Source organism: Lissotriton vulgaris, unplaced genomic scaffold (genome assembly GCF_964263255.1).
Source record: "Lissotriton vulgaris unplaced genomic scaffold, aLisVul1.2 SCAFFOLD_251, whole genome shotgun sequence".
Lineage (NCBI taxonomy): Eukaryota > Metazoa > Chordata > Amphibia > Caudata > Salamandridae > Lissotriton > Lissotriton vulgaris.
The window spans coordinates 620,295-647,885 of record NW_028250285.1 but is presented as its reverse complement, the minus strand read 5'-3'; the positions used below and the strand labels follow the sequence as shown (position 1 = coordinate 647,885).

At 44.2% G+C, this 27,591-nt stretch overlaps 1 protein-coding gene across 2 annotated transcripts in view; it reads right to left on the bottom strand.

The window, feature by feature from the left end:
- The window catches only part of LOC147663312 (testis-expressed protein 264-like), a 732,805-nt gene that overhangs the window by 146,562 nt on the left and 558,652 nt on the right, over positions 1–27,591 (bottom strand). For both annotated transcript variants that reach the window (XM_086950537.1, XM_086950536.1), the window contains one exon: positions 26,701–26,863. In XM_086950537.1, coding sequence (XP_086806663.1) covers positions 26,701–26,863 — 163 coding nt within the window. The remainder of the gene's footprint in view (positions 1–26,700; positions 26,864–27,591) is intronic.

Sequence of the window (27,591 nt, the reverse complement as noted above, 5' to 3'; positions counted from 1 at the left end):
GTTATAATCTTGAAATGCTCAGCCTGACAGGAATGTGTCAATATGAAAACCACAATTCCATCCTTGATGAACTAGTGCCACCTGACTAGAACATTTTCAGACTGGTGGGCAAAAGAAAACAGGGAAGCAGAGTTGTGATCACTGTTAAGACAATCTTAACAAGCATTTACAATGCAATGGTTTCGCCTTTGGAAAAGTTAGAGCTATTGGCATTGTACATGACAAAATTTGTATTTATGTGTTGGTTTTGAAAACAGATAGATAAATAAATGGCATTGTCATTTACATTGCCATTAGCTAAATCTCTCGCAAATGTGAGACCTATTGCATTTGCACACATACACACACACACACATACAAAGGCGCACACACAGAGCCAGCCGCACACACAGAGCCAGCCGCACACACAGAGCCAGCCGCACACACACACACACAGAGCCAGCCACACACAGAGCCAGCCACACACACACACACACACACAGAGCCAGCCGCGCACACACACAGAGCCAGCCGCACACACACAGAGCCAGCCGCACACACACACACACACACACACAGAGCCAGCCACACACACACACACACACAGAGCCAGCCGCACACACACACACAGAGCCAGCCGCACACACACACACAGAGCCAGCCACACACACACACAGAGCCAGCCGCACACACACACAGAGCCAGCCGCACACACACAGAGCCAGACTGTTTTGATAAATTTGAGGAGCACTGGGGAATTCCGCAACATTTTGAGTTGAAGTCACTTATCATGGCATGTTTTCATGTAATTTTGCTCCTTGCTGGTGCCAGCGAAAGAGACTCAACCTGATTTAGAGTTGGGCAGTCACTAAAAATCCTTCAATTAAGCACCAAACTGGTCCGGTGTTTTGATGGAAAGTGCACAGACATTAAAATGGACCGTTACCGTACCTCTCATCTTGTGTGCTTAGAAATACACGCACAAAGACGGAAGCACATGTAAACACAAACAAACAAGCATTTACGATGCATTTACACACGGGCACACGGACAGCGGGAGGGGGGACGGGCTCACGGACAGCGGGAGGGGGGACGGGTTCACGGACAGCAGGAGGGGGGGACGGACACACAGACAGCCGGGAAGGGGGCGGGCTCACGGACAGCGGGAGGGGGGGCGGGAAAGGGAGTAAAATATGTAACTGCAAAAAAAAAGTAAACGCCCACCAAATGTACCAAATTGCCGAGGCTTGTGACCAGTAAATGTATACGTACAACTACCATGATTCCAAAGCACTTTTTGTACAGATGTGAAACTTAAACACCACACTTCCAGATATTCATCAATATTTAACATATTTAAGACAGCTGTATTACTGCTGTCCACCACATACCTCAAGTTGTAACAGTAATATTGCAAGAACATAACTTCATGATATGTAGGCAATCCTGCAATACTGAACTAGTGCAAGCCAACACTTCACCAAGATCTTAAGGTGCACTATACAGACTAACAATAGTTGGTGACCACCAAAAGTTTGGCCGTCCTTAAAACAATAAAAACAGCCAAAAAAACAAAAACTTATTAGCCGTTGTGTTACATGAGGGTTCATAGCTGTGCAAAAAAAAAGTGTTTGGTTCATGCTAGTTGGGCCACCGATTACCCTTTTGTTTTTATTTAATGACCCAGAGACCATTAAATGCAAACCCTGTTAATCTTTTCATACGGTAGAGCACTGTAACCCGTTGGCGCTGTTCCTCCAAGACTCCAAGTGCTAGTCCTTCAATGCATCTAATAAGCATTTCATTCTTAGCTTATGTGGTGACATTAGGCCAATGAATGAACACTACCAGTTTACATGTTCATGTTTTAAGTTGACATCTTTAATTAACGTTGCCATTTGACACACATTTGCTTGCATGCCTGTATGGGATATTCTCTGAAATGACTTTAATAATATGCTTTCAAAGAAATGTAAATCTAAGAGTCTTGAACATTCTGTACAAGGGCTAAGTTCACTGTGAAAAATGGTAATGTTCGTTATTGTCTGCTTGGTGACAGCACTGTAAAGATATAATCAATAATAGCAGCTTGACTGGGGCTTCGGCATGGCAACATGGGTTAAGTTTTTTAAGTAAATGACATCACTCCTTTCTTTAGTTAGAGGAGCATTTTGCAGACACTGTTTAGGTTGCCCCATGCCGGAATTCCATCTAGCGGAATCTTTACCTTCTGAGAAGAATGGTGCCCAGCTCTACACCAAGAACGGGCTCCCAGATGACACACACCCAGACGTAACTGGGGAGTTAAATCACCTTAAACGATTCAGGCACATTCACCCACACTAGGCACACTAGGATAGTGAGCGATAGGTAGGAGCAGAACGATACTCACACAAAGCATATATTCCATGTAACAGCACAATGGCTGAACTGGTTATTTTCTTTACCATTCTTGTGATGCTGATTACTCTGTTTTGTTTCCTTCTATTGTTAATTGTAGCACACGTATTTTAGACAAGAATCTTATTGCATCAATAAATATATGAAATGCGAATTCAAGTACTTCTTGTGTCTACCTATGAGCATGCATGACTTACTAAACAAAATGCTTTAGATCTGTTCCATGACTTCCATGTGGAGTCAGGATTGTCACGTTCTAAGGTTGCACATGCCACCTGTTACCCTGCTAGGTTAGGAGTACAGACGGTGCACTGTGAGCTAGCCAGGAATAAGGCCAACATATTGTGATGGTATGCGTGGACTCTGTCTCAGGCAGTTTTGACGTTTAAGTTGTGCAACAAATGCGCAGTTTTATTAGAAAAGTATGAACCATATGACAATCCATAATGGGGAACGTGCCCCACAAAAGGTTAACCTCATGTGAGCCACTACATGCTATGAGCAAATTCAGTTTGCGGTCATCGCTCTACAAGTTACTATCTTTGGGGAAGTGGAAGGTAGGGGTAAATATTAACTTCAAAGCATCCCGGGACGAGAATGGAGGACAGAATCCTCACGGTGTCCATCAGCATCAAGTCAGGTTTTTGTAACCCCCTTTCTCATCTATGCTACCTATTAACACGATTCTTTGTACTGACAATTGAAGATTTACATTGCTAAGGTTATGTACAATGTACTCCTCAACCTCATTATGCCTATGTTCCTCGACGGAGCTCTTCAACTATGTCGCATCATCAGTGGGCTACAAGTAATCTAAAACTACCCACTGTTGAATACACAGTGCTAATTAAATCTGAATTTTTTTTAATACTGAATTTTGAAGGCTGACTGGCACTGCAAAATTAAGTCTTGCTCATTCCTCATTAAAAAGTCAAAAATGCACCAACGTTTTTAATTGTATCACTATATCCAGGGATCATTATCTTAATTCACTTCTAGGTACCTGTGCAAGCCCATTTGAGCAGTCAGACCAGCAGTATATTTTTTTAATCAAGTCAAACATTGCTTTTCTGAAAATTAGGTTATTGATGAGTCACTCACTCCTCGTTACTATACAAATACATGAACAAGAAATCTCAGAACTATTTGTAGACATTTCAATGTATTTCATATATTAGTAATCACTACCCATATGCATTCCAAATTAGATACTTCAGGACTCTGGCAAAATCTGCACAGAGCACAGCCTGTAATTTGTGTGGCCTTGTAGCACTATCAGATGTCTTGGTGCCTTCCTCATGGTTGAGTTTTCCTTGACTGACAAGGGTCGAAGTCTTCTTATATTTTGAGAACTGTTTCGGTCAGTCTCTGGTTTGGATGCCTAAGTTTTATCCACGAGTTGAGGAAATAGGACTTTACCGATGGCTTAGAGATAGCTCTGTATGTACCAAGCTTGAGCTGTTGGACGTATGTGTGTGCCTTTTCTTGATAACAGGTGTTACTAAGCTGAGAGATCTCAAAGGTAAAAGAGTAAGCTTCCGCTTCATACAGTGCGCCATTAAATTCTTCAATCAATCTTAATGTTATCCTCTAACATTATGAACTACTAAATGCTGCCGTACAATGGAAAAAGTGTAAATTCAGCCAGATGCAAGCCCACTAGAGAATACAGGCAGGGGGTTATGAGCCAGTGGAGTAACTGGAACCAGTTACTAAGATTTAAGGCACTCAAAGATCTTAAGTCCATCACACTTCAATGTTTTGTTTTTATGCACAACTTTCCACATTATTATTATAATATAAATCAATGTAATCTCGCTTCATAGCACATGCATGTCACATGCCCTTTCTTAAAGAACTGTTTTCATACACTTCTGTGTCATTACTAGCCAAAAGCACTTTCGGGTCCTAGAATTAATTGTCTCAGCACTTCAGAGGTCTCATATCCATCAAGTCACTAGAAGAGTAAACCTGCCTCACTAACCATCCCCAACAATAGATCTTCTACAATGTTGGTGTCTGCTGGGGTTTCGAGGCCACGTGACATTAATTGGATTAACTCTTTAAAGGTGTTTTATTCATACCAAAGATCTCATCTGCATCAAAAGAGTTCCATACTTTAAGTACCCGTCTCATACAATTCTATATAGCTTTCACTCCTCACACCACTACTCACGCATTTGGTTCTTAGGTGTTCCTCTCATTACAATACTAACATTACCGAAACGTTCTCCATCACATCTACACAATGTTTTCACTGTAGTAAACTTCACGCACCCTGGCAGCTTGGATGCCAACACACTGACTCACTGTTTAGTGAACCTTCAGGATTACATAAGGAGTCCCACGGTTTCAAAGAAGGGGCGGAGTGAGCTAGATCAAAGGCACAGGAAGAAACACGCGCAACACAGCCAGTACAGGCGGATGCATCACCCGTCTCTTCGGAGAAAACGCTGGTTACATAATCAAATTAACTTTAGCACAAAACACGTCTAGTGTGCCAAAGAAACACAGAACAAGACGGAACTGTAAATGTTACGAGGACTAGTTCTGTGTGACCAGGAAACAGACTTTCAACAAGGCTCCCTCGCACTCAGGTCCCGAGGACCGGCCTTCAACCAGGCGAGCCGCGGGCACTTCCGGGTCGCGCTGCTGAGGGCAGCCAGTAGCAGCGCGGCCCTGAGGACGGAGAGGCGGCACTTCCGGGTCGCACTAGGCAGCGGCCCGGCAACGAATTCAATGCCCCTGGGCTGCGGCGGTGATTTTCGAGGGGCAATGCCGGGTGGGCACCGGCTGATTTAAAATCACAATAAATCGAGGTGGCCACTCGATATTAGGGCGGCAATGTCCACTGCAGGGTGGGCACCTGCTAGGGGACTTTCAGATCGGCACAAACGGGTCCAAGGGGGGCAGGGGCGGAGAGGCACACGGAGGGGGACGGGAATGGACAGCGCATCTGAAATCACTTTCAGTGAAAGGGGAGGGAACGGGAAAAAACGAAACTCCGCCCATGGAAAAAATCTCGGGAACGCCCCCGAATCTGGTCCGGCCTTGACGGACAGATCTCTGTTCCAATGGCTAGCCTCCATTTATGGAGCTAGCCAATGGAACAGAGGGGCGTATTCAAGTCCCCCTAACTGAAAACTAGAGATTTCTCTGGGGGCGGAGCTTACGCTCCGTGCCCCAGGCGAAACCTAAAAAGGGACTACAAATGCTCTTCTATCAGTTGCGGGACATTATATTTTAAATTCAAAGTTTTCCCTCCCCCAGCAAATATCGGCGGTATCTTGGACTACAATTGCAGGGGACATTGGTAATAAAGTATTGGAAAATAAGTATTTTTATAGTATTAGAAGATTTTAAGAATATTATGCATGCATATATAGATATTGACAGAGGGAAACCTGGTGGTACTCACTTCATCTCCACTGAAGGGCAACCATATTGGCACACTTTACCAAGCATACCGGCCTTTCAGAAAAAAGACAACCCTACACAAGGCATTTTCACCCACTGCTATCACCATGTTCATCCTTCGTACTAGAACTCCATGATCCATGGTACAGAAGGCAGCAGACGAGCACTGCTGCACTACCTTGATTCACTACCTTTGATAATTTCTCCCTCACATCCAGCAATATTTCCTTTTCACAGTAAGATCTAAACTTGCATGGCATATCCTCGGACACGGTGTACATGGAGAGCTGAGAAGCCACAACCTCTACAATCACTCTAGCCGGATAATGGGTGCCTGCAGTGGGTCTATAACCTATAGGGTTCACCGCATTTATATTAGGCTCAATGACCACAGTTGAAAACTCTTTAGGCACGACATCTTACCTAGAAGGATCAGAGTACTACCTGTTTTTCAATCATCTCTAGGAGCAAGGTCTGCCCGAGCTCTGTTTCTTTGTTCAGGACTTTTATCTAAAATTACTTCTGAAAGTGTGCCGACTACTGAAGTTTAAATCCCGCTGCTTAAACCCATCTCTTGACTGTCCCTCTTCCATGACTGGATAAATACAGACTTGGACTGATTTGTCACCAACTGCACAATTCTTCCAAAGCAAATTAACCTCTTGATTCCTTGGTACAAATGACTTCGCAGTTGCCACATCGAGATGCAAAAAAGCATTCCCTTTGTGTCAAACCTGCCCACTCTAGATCTTTAATGCACTGCTTAAAAAAGATTAGAAAGTCTCTGTCCTCTTAACAGTCAAAGGTATGCAATGCATTTAACTTTACCGAGAACATTTTCTCTTTCACATAGGACCTATCGTACTCAATTTGTAACTCTCCCATGATGGCGTCCTCCCTGCAACTTTGTGAGGACCTGGACAACGTTTTCAAATTCCAAATTGCTGATCTCAGATCAATATCCAGTAATTGTCCAGTGGTCTGTGTTTTTTCCTCCTCTTTCGTCTGAGCCTCAGACCTGGCTTTATCTCCACAGTGGTTAATTTCCTGATAAAGAGAGCATTAGTAATAACCTTTATCTATAAAGACTGGTTCACCACTTTCGATTCATTGTCTCTCCTCTCTACCAAGTCTTCAGTGACTCTTTCCTTTGGGACTGACCCATCTACATCCGAAAAGCTATTATATTGCCCCTACTGAAAAAGCCTTCAATGGACTCTAAAACTCTTTGCAATTATTTACCAAAGTCCTCGTTGCGCCATTCACCTGAGGTACTAGAAAACTAGTACATGATTAACTTTCTACATTGTTGGATAGACCAAATTTCTTGATATAGCGTAAGACATTTTTGGACCTGAACATGGCAGAGAAACAGCTTTGGTCTTAGCTCTGGACAACCGTAATGCAGTTTTTCACACTTGATCTCGTGGCCATTATCTACGGATAAGTCAACTATTTTTGATACTGTCGACCACATCAAACTTACATCTTGACTTCATGAACTAGGACTGATATACATGCCCCTAAAATGGATTAGGGCTTTACTTCAGATTTGACCACACTATGGCACATCACCCTGTATGCTCAATTGCTTACCCCTTCCTTGCGTAGATCCTGTAGGATCTTTGCTCAGTCAACATTGTTCAATATTTACGGTGCCCCTTTGGCATCTTTTATTCACTCCTTAATTACTGTAGGTTACTTATTATTCTTACACTGATACCACAATTATCATCTGCAAGGATGGTAACCTGTCTGACACTATCAATCAACTGCGTACAGTATGATCTCCATTGTTTAGTGGCTGCAGAACAACACCATTAAGCTCCCTTCTAGTGATTTTGGACCTAAGTGGCTCTCTGTCCATTGTAGGTGGCAAGTCTGGAGCACCGTTCAACATGCTACTCTAGTGCACAACCCTAAAATCTGGATTGATGATTCCATACCACTTATGCAAATCTAAGTAGAGGGTCTCCACTTGCCTCCCACTACTATAGACTCTGAGTAAAATCTTGAACATGCTTTGCAGCCTCTGTAGCCAGGGCAGGGAGATGTTTATCCAGGCCATCATAGCTCTGCATTAGAACCACAAAAATGCTCTCCATCATGCTCTTCCAAACAGTCTGTTCTATGGACTTCAGATTAATCAGAAGGCGTATGCCTGGCTTTTACTTAGCCCGAGAACTACCAAAGCTCCCATTTCTCCTCATCTTTTTTAACTTCCATTGGCTTTGAGCCAATAAGCATGTTTATTCCAATCCATGCCATTGTACAGTCAATGGCTCTGGTCATGTCTTCAACCAATCGGAAGAAAGCCTTGGAGGTCAAAGCCTAAAAAACACAGTGGTCGGTAACCAGCTATGCAAGGTCTAGTGTAGTGTAAGAACAAACATGAGTCTTTCCAAAGCATACTCTGGTGAAAAGTCAATAGGACATGGCCTAAGAGCATCCTCAGGCTTTAAAATGATCCATGCTCTCATGTAAAACCACTCACTAAGTATCTCAGGCGCTAACTTAGTCTGAACAAATTTCTCAGTACTTCAGGGCATGTCCCTATACATGAACTGCATAGTAGGAAGACACTGCTGGGAAAGGATGAGACTGCTACGGGAGCTGTGCTCTATTGTGGAAATGCCAGAACTCCTGAAAGGCACGTATTGGAAAATTGCTGGGTACCCCTTTTTGTAAATCGGGTACCTCAACAAGCAAGTCTTAGTTGAGAAGCAGGCAGAGAAGAGAATAGCAGCAGATGAGACATGCAGACAGGTTACTGAGCCTGAATGAGCTTGTAACTTTACTTCGGTAGGTCGTCTCCGAAAAAAATGACCTACCGGAGCCATGCCCTTTAAAGCACTTGAACTGTAGCTTGGCAAATGTAGGAGCAAGGGAGCTGATGGTAGAAATATAATTTTCCTTAAAAGAAAAAAACAACACCAGTAAAAACGTGTCCAACTTCCCCAGCAATAAGAGGACTGTGGCTTTTGAATCTAAAAGGCATATGCAGGATGGGTGGGTTGGGCTATGCTCCACTTCTTCTCTTAAAGAGAAAGTGCTTTTAACACTGTTCAGGCCCTGCTTAGCACAGTGTACAGCAGAACATGCCAACAGTATGAAGGAAGGTGGAATGGACGTGGCTGTATGCGGTAGTGGGGTCCTGACTCTTTAGAACAAGCTTTCCTAGGGAAAAAGGGCATACATCAATAAGCACATTGAGAAACCTTGGGTTACAGAACTAGGAGGAAGAGAGAGTGAAAGAGAGAGAGACTGGGTAAGTGATTCGGGAGTATAGCACAGGATACTAAAAAGGAACCTGTCATCTGAAGTAATATAGGGATGGCAAAAGTAGAAAAAGAGGGCATCCACTGTAAAACCAGATTACTTCAGGAGGTACTACAACAGCTGGTTACTCTAGAAGACTCACTGCATAAAATTAAAGATAAACTTTCACCAATAGGATTCTATGGTCCTGGAAATGTCATATGGTTGGATCAGTTCAGCTCTTGGACTGCGCAGAAACAACGACTGATGCATTGACAAACAGCCTCTCACTTTTCACCAGGCGCGCAGGGATCAGCTGAAAGGTGCGCGTGTGCAGCGATAATAGGATAATGCCCACTTTATCATATGAGGATTGGCAACACTGTTTCTTGATTTAAAGAATAACATCTGCGTTTGTTTTTTAGGTTGCCTTTAAAACTTAGAACTTGAAGTCATTCATCTGCTGCACTTGATAGTATTTTGTTACATTGAGGGAAAATAAATAAATTGTATTTCACTATCGAACAGGATACAAATCTAGGTGATGGTGCGTTAGAAGCAAAACGTTGGCCAGTGAGCTTATTTTTTCTGTTCCTGTGTACTAATTAATACCAGTCCAGATGTATTTTGGAAAAGGGTGTTCCGTTCGTTTAATCTATATTAAAGAATGGTAGCGGATCACTATAGAAATGTTCTTTTTCAATTCATCAAAGAGGTGACCTACTTTGGGAGGGTCTGACCAACATTCCTAGCCAATAATATTTTCCATGATGCTCCCTGGGACATGTGCCACCATAATTAGCAAACAAATTAAAAGATTAAGGGCCATATGTATCAAGCACAAATGCGTTTGCAAATCCGAAATTCGCAGAATTTCAGTGTTTGCGAACGCATTTTTGCTAAATGGTATGTATCAAGCTAATTTGCGTTCAAAATGAGGAATCGCAAAATTTGCAATTCCTTATTTTGCGATTGCATTTAAGGAATCGCAAATTTTGCGATTCTTTAAGTGCAATGTAAGAAGCACAAAATAAGTGTAATTTTGCCTTAAGGAATCGCAAATTACCACCAACTTCAAGTTGGTGTAAATTTGCGATTTCTTTGAAAAATGCCTTTTTTTTTGCATTTTTCAAAGTGCCATGTGGCGCACATACATGCCCTTAGGGTATGTATGTGTGCCACATGTGCACCCATGCTTATTTCAGCGGTGCAACAGGTTGTCCTTTTGACACCCCTGTACCCTTGAAATTGCATTCTCAATTTGCGACTCGCTAATTGTTAATCGCAAATTGAGAATGTCTTCCCATTCATTCCTATGGCCCATAGGAATGAATGGTGAGGTATTCCTTAATTGCGAATCACAATTTGAGATTCGCAATTAAGGAATATGTAGGATTCGCAAAATTTATTGCAAATCCTACATACATAGCATTTTGCCTTTCTCAAATAGCGATTCGCAAAAAATCGCTATTTGAGCATCACAAAATGACTTATTGATACATATGGCCCTAAATTGGGCCAGATCGTTAAAATCGAAAAAACCATACCAGAACTTATATTGGATGAGAATTGAGCGCCGCCTATCACCCAACCCTTCGTCTGTGCCATTAGTGTGAGGATGGTCCTCCCCCGATCCCCCCCCCCCGATGCTACTTCTCAGTGCGGGTGTTTGAAGGGCACCTTCCCGAATCCCCTCGCTCTTTTCTCTCTGCGTGCGTGTATGCTGGCAAGAGAAGCGCACGATTTTCTGTCAGAAAGGAACCTTCCTTAAGCGGCAGCAGGCCTAGCTGCGACCTTCCACCGCTGCGGCCTCGGGAGCTGGAGCGAGTGAGGAGATTCAGGCAGAGGGCAGCCAGATGACCTGGCCGACGGCTGGTGACAGACCCCGGAGAGCCACGACGGGAAAACTGAAGGGGATGGGAACTGACACGTCTACCGCCAGTGACAACCAGCCTCCATTCCAGCACTCCCGTCTTTGAAGTGACCCCAGTGGATGGACAGCGTCGGACACAATCACCCAGGTGACGGCATGGCTCCAGAGGGGGCCTCGTTGTGGTTGCACACCTCCGCTGTGACGCACACACCTCGTTGGAATTTGTGGCATATGTTCGAATATTATATGCCAGCCTTGCAGAGTGCCCAAAAGGGCTTTCATCCCTGGTCTGTCTTCACAGCCTTGACATTGTACACCACAACATCTTACTGCGCATATGCCAACCTATCGCTGAAAATTATGTGCAGGAAGACCCCACCAGCATATCTGCGCACCTCTTAACATGCACCTCTATCCCTGCTATACCCGGGACCCTCCCGCTCCTCTTAACAATCGAGCATTCCACGCCTTCGAGATATACATCTTCACTCCAATCAGTGCAAACTGTAGGCTTTGTGCCAGCAGGGTCCTTCCCATTGCGGATCAGCTGGACATCTAGAACCAGGCACATTCTCACTGCACATACTGCACTAAGGTATTTCTTTCGCTGAAGGTGCACCAAAGGCAAGCCCATCCATACCCAGTGCCAGGAACCCTGGTTCTCTTACATCATGCAGCTACACCACTGCCGAACTACGAACCCTGGACCACGGACGTCACAACAACCGCTATTGCCACACCTCTACATGCTAGGACCTTTCTCCTGTCCCCACTGCTCCTACTTAGCGACAACTTGCCTGCCTCCTCCTAAACATATGCTCACTCTGCAAACACGCCACCAAGATTTGGGACCTCATCACCACCCTTACCCCTGATGTCATCTTCCTCACTGAGACCTGGCGAACCCACACGTCCACTCTCAACATTGCCACAGCAACATCCATAGGATAAAAGATCACACATCAAGGCGGCATCAAAAAATCTGAAGGAGGAATCGCCATCATCCACAAAGAAAACATCCTCTGCACCACCAAGACAGACATCAATCCATACCATGGAACAACTCAAATTCAAATTCCAAACAGATGGAAAATACACCATTAGAGATACCCTCACCTACATACTACCTGGACCGTGCCCCAGATTCTGCAACAACATCCCCGACTTCTTCTCCCCCCTTGTAATAGACTCCAAAGACCACATCTTCCTCACAGATCTAAACTTCCACCTCTATGACCTCAATGACACCAACACTGCCAGCCTTCTTGACAGCACAAATATATTTGTCTCACCAAACTAGTCACTGACCCCACCCACAATACTGGACCCCATTTTCACCTCCAGCAGTGGTCAGGTACAGCCATGTAACTGAACTCATCTGGACCGACCACTTCATCATTCAGATTAACATCTCCAGCCCCTGCACCTCCAGCGCAGAGACGCCAATTGCCTTCCATCGCAGCTGGAGCAAAGTATCAGAGAGCTAATGGACCGCCACCCTCAACACATCCTACTCTAACACTGCTTCAAACTTGGACCAGGCTGTCAAAAACATAAAATCCTGGATCCCCAACTGCGCCGACAACATCATCCCCATCAAGACCAGCAGACACAGGAAATCCACCAAGCAGGTAAGATGATACACTATGAAACTAAGAACAGGAAAACGCCACTGCAAGCAACTGGAAAGAAGATGGCACACATGCAAAGACACCTCAGACAGGACCTCCTTCCAGACCCCCTTAAACCTCCACCACCGGCTACTGAGAGAGACAAAGAAGAATGCTTAGACGATCGTGTCCAGCTCCAACCACAGCAAAGATAGCTTAAATATCATCAGAGTTCCCCAACCATGCAGCCATAGAAAATAGCATAACCCCCTCCCAAAAACAAGGTGACAGGCTTGCTGACTTTTTCCGCAACAAGATCACCACCATCTACAAGAACCTCAATCCCCAGCCCAAGCCTTCAGACTTCCTACACCTTACGTACTCACCGAAACCAACACAGACCACCAACTTACTTCATGGGATCAGCTCACCCCTCTGGACACCACCACCATCATGAACTCCATCCACTCGGGAGCCCCCATGGACCCCTGCCCGCATCACAGTTGCAAACTTGGTAGCAGCAGGATCAGAAGCAAGCTCCCCACCCTCTTCAACTCCTCTCTTGCCACGGCCACCTTTCCTGAAGACTGGAAACATGCAGAAGTCAAACCACTCCTCAAGAAACCATCTGAGGATCTGAGCAAACTCAAAAAATACAGCCCCATCTCCCTGCCCACTTTCCCCGCCAAAGTCCTCTAAAAAAAACAATCACTGACAAATCACAAAACATCTGGAGCAGAACCTTTTCCTAGATACCTCCCAATCTGGATTCCGCACCAACCACAGCACTGAAACTGCCTTGTTGCAGCCGCCAATGACATCAGAGCTCTCCATGACCTTGGAGAAACGGTGGCTCTGATCCTCCAAAACCTCTCAGCAACCAACTTAGGTTTAAATAATTGCCAGGTCCTAAATTTGGGTTCGTTTTTCAACCCTTACAACGATAGCATAAAGATTGGTACATATGAGCCAGAGCCACTTCCTTTCCCTGGCACTGGAAACTCAGGGAAAGGGAAGAGGGAAAAGGTATATACTATTTTTATTATTATTATTGTTGTTGAATTTGTAAAGCAAGACCGTTACCCAAACAGGTGTCCTGACACTAGGAGAAAGACTACAGGCAGTGAGCTTACTTCAGTTTGAAGAAACATGTTTTAAGTTTCTTCCTGAATATGGACTCATATGATGCTAGCCATAAGTCAAGCGGAAGAGCTCTTCAATGTTTGGAGGCCAAGTAAGAAGAAGACTGACCTGCGATAGGTGTACACTTAAGACTCAAAATACACCACATTTACAACCTCGGAATCCACAGGATCAGTAATGAGCTCACCACCCTCTTTAACTCTACTCTTGCCACGGCCACCTTTCCAGAAGCCTGAAAACATGCATAAGTCAAATCACTCCTCATTCATGAAACCATCTGCCAACCCGAGTAAACTCAAAAACTACGGCCCCTGCTACTTTTCCCAGCCAAAGTCCTGGAAAAAGCCATCAACCAACAACTCACAAAACATCTGGAGTGGAATCTTCTCCTAGATATCTCCCAATCTGGATTCTGCACCAACCACAGCACCTAAACTGCCTTGATCGTAGCCACCGATGACATTAGAGCCCTCCTCGACCTGGGAGAAACAGCGACACTGATCCTTCTCAACCTCTCAACAGCCAACATACATTTCAAAAATTGCTGGTCTAAAGCTGGGTTTGTTTTTCGACCCTCACAATGATAGCATGGAGGTTGGTACATATGAGTCAGAGTCACTTACTTTCCCTTGCACTGGTAACTCAGGGAAAGGGAAGAGAAAAAAGACATATATTATGTTTATTATTGGTGTTGAACTTGAAGACGGTTACCCAAACGGGGGTCTTGACACTAGGAGAAAGACTGCAGGCAGTGGTGCTTACTTCAGTTTGAAGATACATGTTTTATTTCTATCTGAATGTGGACTCTCGATGTGAGCCATAAGTCAAACAGAAGGGATATTCAAGGTTTGGAGGGCAAGTAAGAAGAAGACTAACCAGCAATATCTGTACGCTTAATACACAAATTGCACGTCATGTTGATATTTGCAGAACTCCGAGAATGAGCTGGATGGTAGAGATTGTTGGTTTGTTTTAATACAGCAAGGACCTTTGTGGATACTGTGCAAAGTACTTTGAAGGTGGAACAATTGCCTTACGGGAACCAATGTTAATCATTTAGATGGGTTGATGTAGATTGACCACACAGAAGATTTTGGATGACAGATGCTACAAAGTCGTGGACTACCTGAAGGTGATGTGGTAGGTAATCCTGGAGGTCCAAGTATAATGCACCACCCTAGTCTAGAGAGATGTGATCAAAGTATGGACTGCTGACCTCTGGGTGGACACTAGGAGTAGCAGGAAAACATTTATGAGAGTTCAAGAGTAAGGCAAAGGAGCTAGCTGAAATTGTAAATATTTGCGTAGCAAAAGATACATATTGTTGAAACCAGAATCCCAAGTTCTTCACTGTGCAGGCAGGTTTGGAGGGGCTGAACAAGTTCTGAAGACCACAAAAGTTGCAGCAGAAGCAAGGAGGATTGCTTGACAAACAGGAGAATCTCCGCCTTGTCACAGTTTAATTTGACCACACCAATTCAAAGTAGAGAGCGAGGACTAGATAAGCTAGTCTGGATCCCCAGGATGGTTTGTAAAAATCAAATAGGACTATCTATGTTTAAGGGGGAAGGGGGACTCAAAGAAGTACGCATGCTGGCAAACCAGTTGGTTTGTTCATGAAGCCCTCACCCACCAACCTAGTTGGTGGCATGCTTCATCATCGGGCCCACCACAGTGACACCGAATGTGTCCCGGGTGTGCTTCAATGCCAGATTACTGCGGAGCTGGTATGTTCGCTGAGTGTGCAGTGTAGTGAGTGAGAAGGTGAAAGTTAAAAGCTATACAGTGGGTCCCAGTACCCGAGGGTAAGTAGATACGTTTTAATAACTGGGCCCCTGTTAGCGATTAAAAGGCAATTGGACGCATTGGAGTGCGAATTAAGACCTCCAGCGTCCTGTGTGGTCTACATGTTTCAGCCAGGCCTTTTTTAATTTAAAACTGGCTTTCCTCAGGACCAAGTGAGTATGTGAATAAGGTGCAAATTAAATAAAAATACAAAATTATAGTGATTGTGTTAGTGGTTATGTGTCGCACTCCCTAAGGTGCAATTATATGTAAGAGGGGTATTCCCTCTAGCTTTAACAGGCTATTTGCTGTAAAAAGCTTCCTTGTGTCACCTGGCAGAGAAAGAGACCGGAATTGCCGGTCTAGATCCTCCTTGGACCCATCGTCCTTCTGCAGTGCCCGGAACGAGTCACTCAGGACGCTGGAGGTCTTAATTCGCACTCCAATTGCCTTTTAATCGCTAACAGGGGCCCAATTATTAAAACGTATCTACTTACCCTCGGGTACTGGGACCCACTGTATAGCTTTTAACTTTCACCTTCTCACTCACTACACTGCACACTCAGCGAACATACCAGCTCCGCAGTAATCTGGCGTTGAAGCACACCCGGGACACATTCGGTGTCACTGTGGTGGGCCCGATGATGAAGCATGCCACCAACTAGGTTGGTGGGTGAGGGCTTCATGAACAAACCAACTGGTTTGCCAGCATGCGTACTTCTTTGAGTCCCCCTTCCCCCTTAAACATGGCTAGTCCTATTTGATTTTTACAGTTTCATTTGAGACAGTAGGCATTCGTCCATTTCGCTACTGATCACTTGCTTGAACAGAATTTATCTTGGATGGATGAAAGGTTGTCAGACACGGATACAACCAGATGAGTACAATCAGCAGAATACATGATGTTGACACCAAAGGAATGAACCAGGGAAATCACAGGAGCAATATAAATATGTGTACATGTTGGGCTAAAAGAGGAGTCATGAGGGACACTAATGTACAGGAGAACCTGCAAGGAGGCAAGTAGTCTGATTGCGATCTATTGGATAAAAAAAATCTGAAGCAGTTAAGCAAATATTTGCGGACATCAATGCCAGAAAACAGTTAATGAGAATAGTGTGGGAAAGCCGGTGGACCAGTCTAATAAAAATATGCTCGTTCTCACCACCTCCATGCACACCAGGACCTCTTTGTCGTTCCTTGCGCCCTAATACACTCGGACAGCATGAAGACAAAAGACGTCACTAGCAGCAGATTCAGCTCCTGATTAGTCTAGACTACATATGGCATTATCAACTTTAGCAACTTGTTGTCAATCACCTATTGTGATGGCATGGGACATCTGCCCTGTGAACGTCGCACTAACAACTGACATTTGCAGACAGCTTCACCGATGAGGACAGGACATGCCAGGATGGGACTTCACCCAGAGCCAGCCTGCTGGAGAAGGTTGGTGTTCGAGGCCCGCTGCGTGGAGACCCTGCTGGTGGCAGTTGCCTCAATGGTGTGAGTTACAGGTAAGGACCCCCTCCTGGCAAACGCAAAAATTAGTTTAAAAGACTTTTTCAATGTTTTTATACACATCTTTGTTGTGCAATACTGGATTCACACTAAAATGGTCAAGTATAAAGGTTAGCGTGTCTAGGCCCGGGGTGTCAAATATACACCCAGAAAGGTCAGATGTCGGGTTTCAGGACAGGCACATAAAATACATTTACATAGGATCAATCTAAATGGAAATAATTGTCATTGTATTAACTGAACTCAGTACTTTTTATTAGATCGTGTTGTAGCACTGTGTCAGTCTTATTAGAGATCTTTTGAATTTCCTGCAAGCCAACTTGCCTTTTAAAGCCCAGCTCTGACTGTGCCTGGGAACCAGCACAGCATATTAAAATAGGTCTTTTTTGTATTTACTTGGAAATTGAAAAAAATGATACAATCTTATGGGTAACCCTGCTTTTGGGTGACATTATTTTGCCAAGATCAGTGTCCCTCAAACAAATAAAAGTATGTAAATGACAGTTTATAGCTTTGAACGGGGGGGAGGGGGGGGGGTTATGCCCTGACAGGGATTCCCAGTTTCAAGGAATTAATAAATGAAGCCTTTGCCTCCATTCCTTTGGCTTACCAGACAGTGGGTTGGGAAGAAATGGAGATGGGGCTCTCCTTTCAAATTCAAAGAGAGTCTCGTTGGGGCTTGACTGCTGAATACTCATTCTTCCTATGCACTGCAGTTTTGGGAGTTGGGAAGTGTGAAGGCAGAGATTGCAGTTTCTATTGCTCAGGTGAGGAGACTTCTAGGCAGGGTTTTTCCATTTGTGTGTTTGATTACTGATACAAGCGGTCTGACTGACAGCCAGATTCAGGATCTCATACTTCCGAGTGCCCATGTTATGAGTGCTTCAGACTGGAGACAGTCCCAATGCTACCTAACCTGAGAGGCATTACTTTTACACAAATTCACTCAAACAGCCTGTTATCCTTCACCCCACACTGATCACCAGAAGGGGAGGAGAAGAGCATTTCAAGCACAAACATTTAAAGTACAACATTTCTATTTTGTGGGTTCCTTCCATCGGTTTTATAGGAAAATTAAACCATATTTACTGGGGGGGGGGGGGGTGGTGGCGGTGGCGGCGGCGGTGGTGGTGGTGGGTGTGTAAATGTTAGGTTTCTCATAGCATCAAGCGGTATTGTAACAAATGCAAACAGCTTCCTTTTACAGTTTATGCATTCTATCTCAATAAGCCTCCACAATATTCATGAAGCCCCCTTCATGAAAAAACAACCTTGGCTTAAACTCTTGAGATTGTTAACTCTGCTTTTTCCTTCAAATGACCTTCAAAGATCACAATCTCTCTTTTAAAAGTCATAGCCCTGTTCCCTTAATGATACCTAATCTCCTGTGGCTTGTTTATTTTTACCGCCAACCAATGCATGAAATTTGCACAGCTTCCTCTCCTTCTAAATATCACATCTAATTTCCTACTAATGTAATCTATCACATAAAAACTGGAGTAAAGGCATGGAATGGCTCTGGTAGTGCACAAGACTAATCCCAATAACTAAAAACCACTAACCTTGGGACCTGGGCAGCGTGCACAACAATGCCTCATCCAGAGTAATAAGTGATATATAATGCAATCACAATACAATATGTAACCCACACTAAAACTAACATCATAACTCTCAACAATCAGGCAGTTGATTGTAGTTCATACAGGTTGCCTAATAATTTCCTTTATTGCTTGACTCTCTTACAGTCACATAAGACAAATCTGCTAGGGTTCATACCCATCACCCAGATGTGTACTAGTCCACAGCAATAAACCAACCATTACCATCTGAATAGGGAATGGTATAACTAAAGAGATCTCCTCATACAAGTAGTCAATGGAGGACTCTAATTTAGTGTACCACTGCAGGTACTGACTAGCTATTCATTACGGCCACTTCTTGGCATCACACACTGACGATCAGTTTTGGGACGATATTAACAAAGTCCATCCCTGCATATCTTTCCACCACTTTTCCCTCTAACCTAGCCTGCTCAGGACCATACGTTTTAAACAAAAGAATGGCTCAGAATGTCGAATATTTATACTTGGTGTCAGCCTGTGCTTATGTTGGGGGGGGGGTGCATCCTGACCTACCCCTATATCTGGAATTGTCATCCCTTTCCCTGTCACACCTCCAAACTTTCTGGGGTGACAAAAGGCTGGTGTCAAGTTCTTTTGTGTGTACTGGAGGCAAGGACTTTCGAAGTGTAAGTGAATCAGGGTACAGCTCTGCCCCCAGCCATTCTGGCAGGACTGCCCATCTTGCTCCCACCTAGTCCTCTTTGTGTCACTATCTGGGAGGAATACACAAACCCCAAAAGCGGAGCCATTCACAGTCATGTGAACCAAGACACTGGCAGAACAAACAAATGGTTGGGACAAGAAATGCTAACTAAATTAAATGTACCAATCAGAGGAATGCACAAGCATTTTACAACTGGAAAACGGAAAAGGTGCACAGAGTCCTCACAGCCAATAAAAACAAGTTCAGCAAAGAAAGGCAAAAAGCTTGGGGTGACCCTGCAAAAAGGGCCAGGTCCAACACAGGCCAATTATCTTGGGCAGGGTATGCCCAGACGTGGGTCCTTTGGTCACTTTGCCACTGGATTCAAGCTAGCCTGGCTGATGAAGGTTGTTACACAGAAACCGGTCCCATGATACTTCTTTCCGGTTCAAGGAACACCTGGCTTGGCAGGTCGGGCTTGACTGTTCCCATGAGGCACAGGGTCAAGGCAGATTTGCATATAGCTGGGTCTGAACTGAGGTGGCGAAGTGAGCTAAAGAAGGATGATGGATTCAACCAAGATCTGTGACTGGGGCTGAATGTCTGAAAAGTTTCAGCGCTCCGTCCATCATCTCTTTGTGTTTGCTTTGTTTGCCCTAAGTTGGCAGGGTATGCCCAGACGTGGGTCCCTTGCTCACTTTACCACTAGATTGAAGCTAGCCTGGCTGATGAAGGGTGTTACCTAGAAACCGGTCCTAGGATGCTTGTTTCCGGCTCAGGAAAGACCTGGCTTGGCAGTTCGGGCTGGACTGTTCCCATGAGGCACAGGGTCAAGGCTGATTTACATATAGATCGGTCTGAATTGAGATTGCGAAGTGAGCTAAAGAAGGATGATAGATTCAACCCAGATCTGTAACTGGGGGTGAGTGTCTGAAAACATTCAGCGGGACAGGAACTGCAGCAGTGGAGTGCAAGGTAGCTGGCAGCACGAAGTGATTTTTTTTATCATTAACCCAACCGCCCACTGTGTGCTCCACCACGTGCTACCAGTTGGACCCCTCTTCCCCCTCTGACGGCCCCTCCACCCGCTCACCGGTATTTTTCAGTGTTGGCCGCCACTGGAGGATACCCCAAAGATAAGTTGGTTGTCATCTGTGTACATTAATAACTGTGCCCATGTGATATCAAAGTTTCGCCAGGGGCCGCATGAAGATATTAAAAAGAAGTGGAGACAGAACAGGACCCCCAGAGACATCACAACAAACATCTGTGGGATTCAGCAAGCAGGTGAAGTGATACTCTCTGCTTTCTAGCCTTTAGAGCTGAATTCCCCCATAGCAGGGAAGCACCACATAAAGCCTATGTTGGATAATTTCTCCAGTAAAACTGCATGATTTATAGGCTCAAATGCTACCAAGAGGTTCGTAAGTACCAAAGGTTCTGCACCTCTGGCATTCAAACCCTTCGGAGATTGCTCAGCACTGAGACAGTGACCATCTGGCTGCTGTAGCCTGGACAACCCCTGATTGTTGGCAATCCATTAGATCATTCAATTCTATGAGTTTCTCATTTGACCAAATGCTATTTTTTCGAAACAGCTGTATTAAAACGGAAAAAGAGAAATGGGCCAGACTGGTTGGAACTGACAGGTCGAAAGACTGTTTCTTTAGCAATGGTTATATAATTGATTTTTTTCAACATGCTGGTATGTGACCAGTTGCAAGGGAATGAGATAAAATTATCCTGATCTCTGCACTGATGAATGGTGTCAGATGTTGCAGATATTTAATTGGAAAAAAAACCTAATAGTGGGCCAGGAGGAATGACTGTGTTGGGTCACGGAGATGAGTTTGGTGTCTAAAATATTAAGAAAGGTATCTAATGTAGGGGTTTTCTACTCTGAGGTATTCAAAAGAAGTTGTAATTGCCTATTTTATTCAAGGCATGGTGGATGGATAACAGTTTCAACTTCAGTTTTTTTTTCTTATTTTATTAACCAAAGCGCTGGAGAGCTGCTCACTAAGAATGGCCAGGGAGTGGACATCTTGCAAATAGATGGTTGCTTGAGCTCATCTATGATTTTGAAAAGGTGAAGTAGCATTGTTTCCTTCTTTAATTTGAGAGTTATGGTCTTTGCCATGGATAAATTTGGGAAAAAAGCAAACACAAGGAGAGGATGGACGGAGCGCTGAATCTTTTCAGACATTCACCCCCAGTCACAGATCTTGTTTGAATCCATCATCCTTCTTTAGCTCACTTCGCCACCTCAGTTCAGACCCAGCTATATGCAAATCTGCCTTGACCCTGTGCCTCATGGGAACAGTCCAGCCCGACCTGCCAAGCCAGGTGTTCCTTGAACCGGAAAGAAGTATCATGGGACCGGTTTCTGTGTAACACCCTTCATCAGCCAGGCTAGCTTGAATCCAGTGGCAAAGTGACCAAATGACCCACGTCTGGGCATACCCTGCCCGAGAACTAGACATGGAAAATAGGGGTGAACTGACCTTCAAATCGCAGGAAGGATAATGTAATCTTTTTTGATAAAGAAATAGGAGCACAAGATTCATGGGAACTTCTAGCAAGCTAATATTTTCAGGTCTCTCTAATGGCTAGAGACCAGCTAATCTAACCTGCGGCACTTAAAGGAAGGTACAGAGACCTCTAGATCACAGACCACCAGGTTAATACAAACAAGCACAGACATGGCTATTAAACAGGAGGGTGCAGAGATCACCGGACAAACTGCCAGAGACCCTGTGCAGCTAAGTCACGAGGATGCCAAGTTGGCAGATCAAAGTGATAAAGGCATTAGATTACATATCTCCAAGCCATTAGGAACCAACAGATCTATGTATACTGAACAGAGGGAACCATGCACACACCTCTATGTCACTGGGGAAATATATAATGGCCTGGATAATTTAGGAGAAGAACAAAGAATTCATCTTAACTGGTGTAGGGAGGAAAGATTATATGGGAGAGTGGTGCAAATGGGAATTGGGAATATTTTACTGAGCGTATTGTTAATTAACCACTTCAAAACTTCAAAAACTTTCTTTAAACAGGAAAGACAGAAAAGAAAAGAAAGGAAAGACATAATTCACAGACCAGGCCTAATCAGCCCTGTTTAATAAGCACATCTGGCGCAAATATATCAAGAATGGGGTGGCTTAGCCTCGCAACAGGTGGTAAGGTCATATGGACAGGAATGCCTCAAAGTATCTTTGCAAATTGACTATGAAACTCGTATCGGCAAACGCAAGATAAAGATTGGTGGAATGCTGTTGGCAGTGCTTAATTTGTACAAGAATGAGTGCTGAAGCCCAAAGCTCTGCTAGGAAGGCGGCAGGTTGCGTTATTCAATGTCAGTACACTGGAGAGGAAGGCTGCACAGTTTTGAATCCACCTCAAGCCTCCTTAATCCACTACCAGACACTCCCTGCCCCTTTACTTCACTCTTGCAGGTTTCTACTTCCCCCCTTTGTGATGATTTGTCTGCCAGTAAATGTCTGATGAGACAATCACCGGCTCAAATTAAGAACTGGCTGCCAGAAAACCTTGTGGTTGTTTAGAAGCTTAAACAGAAGCGGTTATGTTATTTTTATAAATAAATATGTTACACAGCACGGGTGAACAGATGAACCCCCAGCTATGTGTTCCAAAGAAAGTTTAAGTTACAACTCCCTATTCAAACCCAGCAAGACAGAAGAAAGTCAGGGGATGGTTGTTATGCCATGAGGGGAGGGGGTCTCTCTGCAAAACATCTAAAACATTGAACGTAAAAATATTGTTAAAAAAAATCACGGCATTTCATTTTTGCTAAGGTGCAGACAAATGTGTTAGAATCACCAAAGGGAATTTTCAGAAAACGAAGTATGCATCACGAATTGCAAAAAGCAAATACAAAGAAAAAAATCCACAAAAAAACTGAAGTTAGAAATAACTCAAACTATAGTTGATTAAAAAAAAAACTATATATATATATATTAGATTCCATCTCTCTGTAAGTTTTGCATATTGCTGATCTTGTCCTTAAATGATATAGCTGAACCAAACAGAACAGCATGCTATTCCGAACTACTGCTAGTAATTTAGTGTAAGTTCAAACTCTCATGTTACATTTTTAATAGTATTTGATATGTTATTACCTCATAAAAGTCAACTACACGTAGATCCTCATAAGGAGTTGGCTGGAAATACCAGAAAGCAAATGCTTGCAGACAAACCTGGTATTCTCAGATTTGCAGTAGCGGCTGCTACCGAACAGGGGTGGTGAGCGGGGAAGTGGGGAGCGGAAGGAGGAGGTGGGAAATAAAATAAAAAAGGCACTTACCTTTTTACAGCCGACCGCCGCCTCTTCTTCCTCTGTCCTCCTGTCTGCACTCGGCAGGAAGCACACAGCCTCCCAAAATCCCCTGACCAATCACAACGCTGTCTTGGCAGTGTTGTGATTGGTCTGAGCACTGTGGCTCGGCGCTCAGACAGGGACTGGCAGGCTGTGTATGGGTGGAGAACATGTACAGTGCGCATGACTCTTTGGCCGGCCCAAGACCGTCGGCCAAAGCTGCCACCACTCCTCCCCCTGGGAAGCGGGAAGCCCAGCCCCACCAGACTGGCTTCAGCTGCAAGCTGAATGCAAAAAACAAAATGATAATAACAAACGTTATTATCGTTTTATGTTTTGCATTCAGCTTACAGTTGAAGCAGCGAGTGACGCTCCTTGGCAGAGGAGCCACCAATGGGTTTCGGTGGGATTTTAGGACATCTTTCTTCAAACTTGCATACGACTTCTATAAAAGACTACAAACAATGCTTAACAAATGCATTCTATCTTTTAAAATCCTGGATTTTGCAATAAACATGTGTTAGACTTTCATAAGCCTGAGCAAGGGTATGATTCTTTCACACTATTTTAATGTGGGTTATTTGTTTTTTTCATCTGCCTGCTTGCCAGAAAACTGGAGCTATTTTCTGCAGCTGCAATTACTCATGTCAACCCAAACGGGCATAAGTGTCTGCTAAGGTTAAAATAAGTGAGGGTATGTCAGTGTCTGGCTGTGGAAGGGATATGATGACAGATAGAGCAGTTAGTGGTCATGCTCTTTACCATTAAAAGGGGGTGTTAGTGGTAAGGCTGAATGGAGCGTACTCATATTTTACCGCAGCATTAAGGTAAAGAACTCAGTGTAAAACCAACATGGGGTTCAATCCATCCTCCATTCCTTGAGAAACCTCGGGGGTCTGACCTCGGAGGACACGGAGTGGTTTGTAGCGTAATAGGCTCTGGCGGATGGGGGACTTGTGGTAGGAGTGTTCCAATATGTATAGAGATATTGTTGTTCAGATTCTTCCATAGTTTTGAGGAATACTAACCTCACTATATAAAAGAATGAGTTATCCACCTCATGGCCTGCACACACAATGAAGTCTTCATAGACCCATAGCACTTGTTCCTCGTGTGGACTAAGCTGTATATCCAGCAGTGGCTCCTCCACTAAGACGGAGGAGCGTCGCCCCACTGCTTTAAGAGCAGTGCAAAGGGAAAATGAAATGATAACCGAACGTTATTATCATTTTATTTTTAGAATTGAGCTTGCAGTTGCACCCAGGTTAGGTTAGGCCGGGTGGGGTTGGGCTCCCATGACCCAGAGGGAGGAGGGTTGCTGCACCTTAAGTGAGCATGACTGTTTTGCCGGCCATCTGATCCCGGCCTGTCAAGCGCACTTTGCATGTTCTCCACCAGTTGTATTGCACAGCCTGGGTGGAGAACATGCATCGCCTACCACTCCCTCTCTTAGCGCAGAACCACGGCGCTCAGACCAATCACAGTGTTGCTGTAAGGCAGCATTGTGATTGGCTAGGGGAGCCTGTGTGCTTCCTGGTTCCTGCGTCAGTGAAGAGGTAGCAGCTGGCCACCGGTGACCAGCAGGTAAGTTTAATTTTTTTATTTTATTAATTTGTTCTAACCCCCACACCTCCCCCGGCTATTGTTCCCTACCAGCCGCCACTGTGTTTAGCTGTCGCACGAACCAGTAAAACCTCATATGCCAAATAGCAAAACACAAGCACAAGTGTTGAAACCTTATACTATGCTGAGTAGAGAAATGGATATTAAGCAGAAACTCTAAATAGGCACTAATAAAACGTTGTTGGGCTCTGCTCATGGAAAGAACGTGAGGAGAACTTGACACGAGGAAGAAATACAGCAAACTGTGGTAAAATGCTTACTTACAATTTTTTCAGTTCTCATTCATTTTGCTAGCTTTCTCCGTATGTAAGCTGAAGCTAGCTATGCCATGTTGGAGGTAATTTATGTCAAGGTACCATCATCCTGTGCATGCTGTCTTCTCACTACCGCTTGCACCCCCTTTTAACAGCAACCACCACCGCCACTAACTGCTTTACCTGTCATCACATACTTCCTTCCCCAGCTAGACACCCTCACTTAACCTTACTTATTTTCTTGTTATCAGGCCCTTGTCATTCCCATTTGGGTTAACACAGGGAGTTGCAGCTACGGAAAATAGCACAAGTTTTCCGGAAGGCGGGCAGATTGGGAAACATTACCCAATTTAAAGAGCCAAAGAAATCATACACTAGGCAAACCTCATAGAAGTCTATTAATGCAAAATTGCAGAAAAGCATCAAAACTATTTTAAGTGTAATATTCCTTTTCAGCCCTCTGATCAGTTGGAGCATGCAATGACAAATTATATGATTGTTTCCAGTATTTTCATTATGTACTTTTTAACAATGCAAGAAGCTGAGAAATGGACATTAAACAGAAACTCTAATACGCAGACGTCGGCTCTTCGTGGAAAGAATGCGCAAAGACATTGAGGAACAGATACAACAAGCTGCGGTAAAACACTTACTTCGATCATTTTAAAGTTCTCGCTTCATTTTGCCAGCTTCATGAATATTCAAAATGAAACTAACTATGCCAAGTTGGATCCTTTTTATGCCAAGGTACTGTCATCCTATGCATGCTGTATTCTCGTATGCCCAGCTCGAGCCATCATAATCTCTTGGATAGCCATCTGTGCCAAGGGATAACTTAGTATGTCAGATCTAGCCTCACATGCCCTGCCACTGCCAACATGTATTTGCTGGGGATGCCATCATATATTGTTTGTAACATTGTATGCCCCGGCACTGCTATCATACGTCGAGCGTGATCTTGCATGCCAAGATATTGCTGTCAAGAATAGTCTTGTGTACCTAGCTACTGCCGACAAATGCCAAAGGACAAACTCATGTACACATTGACTGTTATCGTATACCTGGTGCTGCTTCATACGCCCACATACTGCCATCAACCGCTAGATGCAGTTTCATGTGCATTAGAAAAAGTTAAGTGGGGTACAATAACCTTCAAATTAAGTTGGGATCAGAGCTAGAGGTCATTGGAAGGAATAGTCAGAAAAAAAAAAAATACAACGGACTCACCTGTGCCAACTATTCCAGCTTCCTCTTCCTCCTCGCGGAGCTTTTTCAACAACGCTTTCATCTCCGGCACATAGAAATCACTCTGGCGGGAGAGTGGGCACACAAACTGGATCAGAGCTCCCTTGTAGATCTCAATGTAAGGGTGGGCACAGAGTTTCCGTTCCTGGAAAAAAAGCAGAAAAGTACTCAGAAAACCCATTCACTTACAATGTATAAAGCACTTCACCAAATTATAGCACACCCGTGCTAGACGGATGTATGACGGTACAACGCGTACCTTTACGACACAGGTTTCACAACGCAAGGCGTTACAACAACTTGCGTTGGGGGGTGCTGGATAGTGAATCGTTTAATTTACTATTCCAACTCCAGTCCCTGTGGATAGTAGGGAAGTAGTTGGATAGTAAATTAAACTATCTCCTATCCTAGAGCGCCCTCCAGCGAAAGTCGTTGTAACGACTTTCGTTGTAAATCCTGCGTTGTACCGGTACCGCGTTGTAACGGTTCCGTTGTAAAGGATGTTTCCCGTGCTAGACTACAAGCCTGCATTCCAATGATTGCTTCAGGAGCATTAGTTCGATTAACTTGGCAGTACTTATAAATATTATGTAATCCGGGTACTCCTAAGGGTGCAAGTGAGCGAAGATTCACACTGGTTGAGTGAGATACCAAATTAGGGAACAAGAAACTGAGGAAGAAGTTCAGAGGGGATCCATAGGAATTTCCAATGCACAAAAGCCTCAATTTTGGACTATCTCCCTCAGCCCCTAGATGTACTTTGCTAAAAATACATAAAGCTATGGATATAATGGAGCTTTGAGAAAATGATTGAGCAGGAAAACATTAGCTCAGGGGGGTAGTGGGTATAGACAGACCTGTAAAAAGTATGAG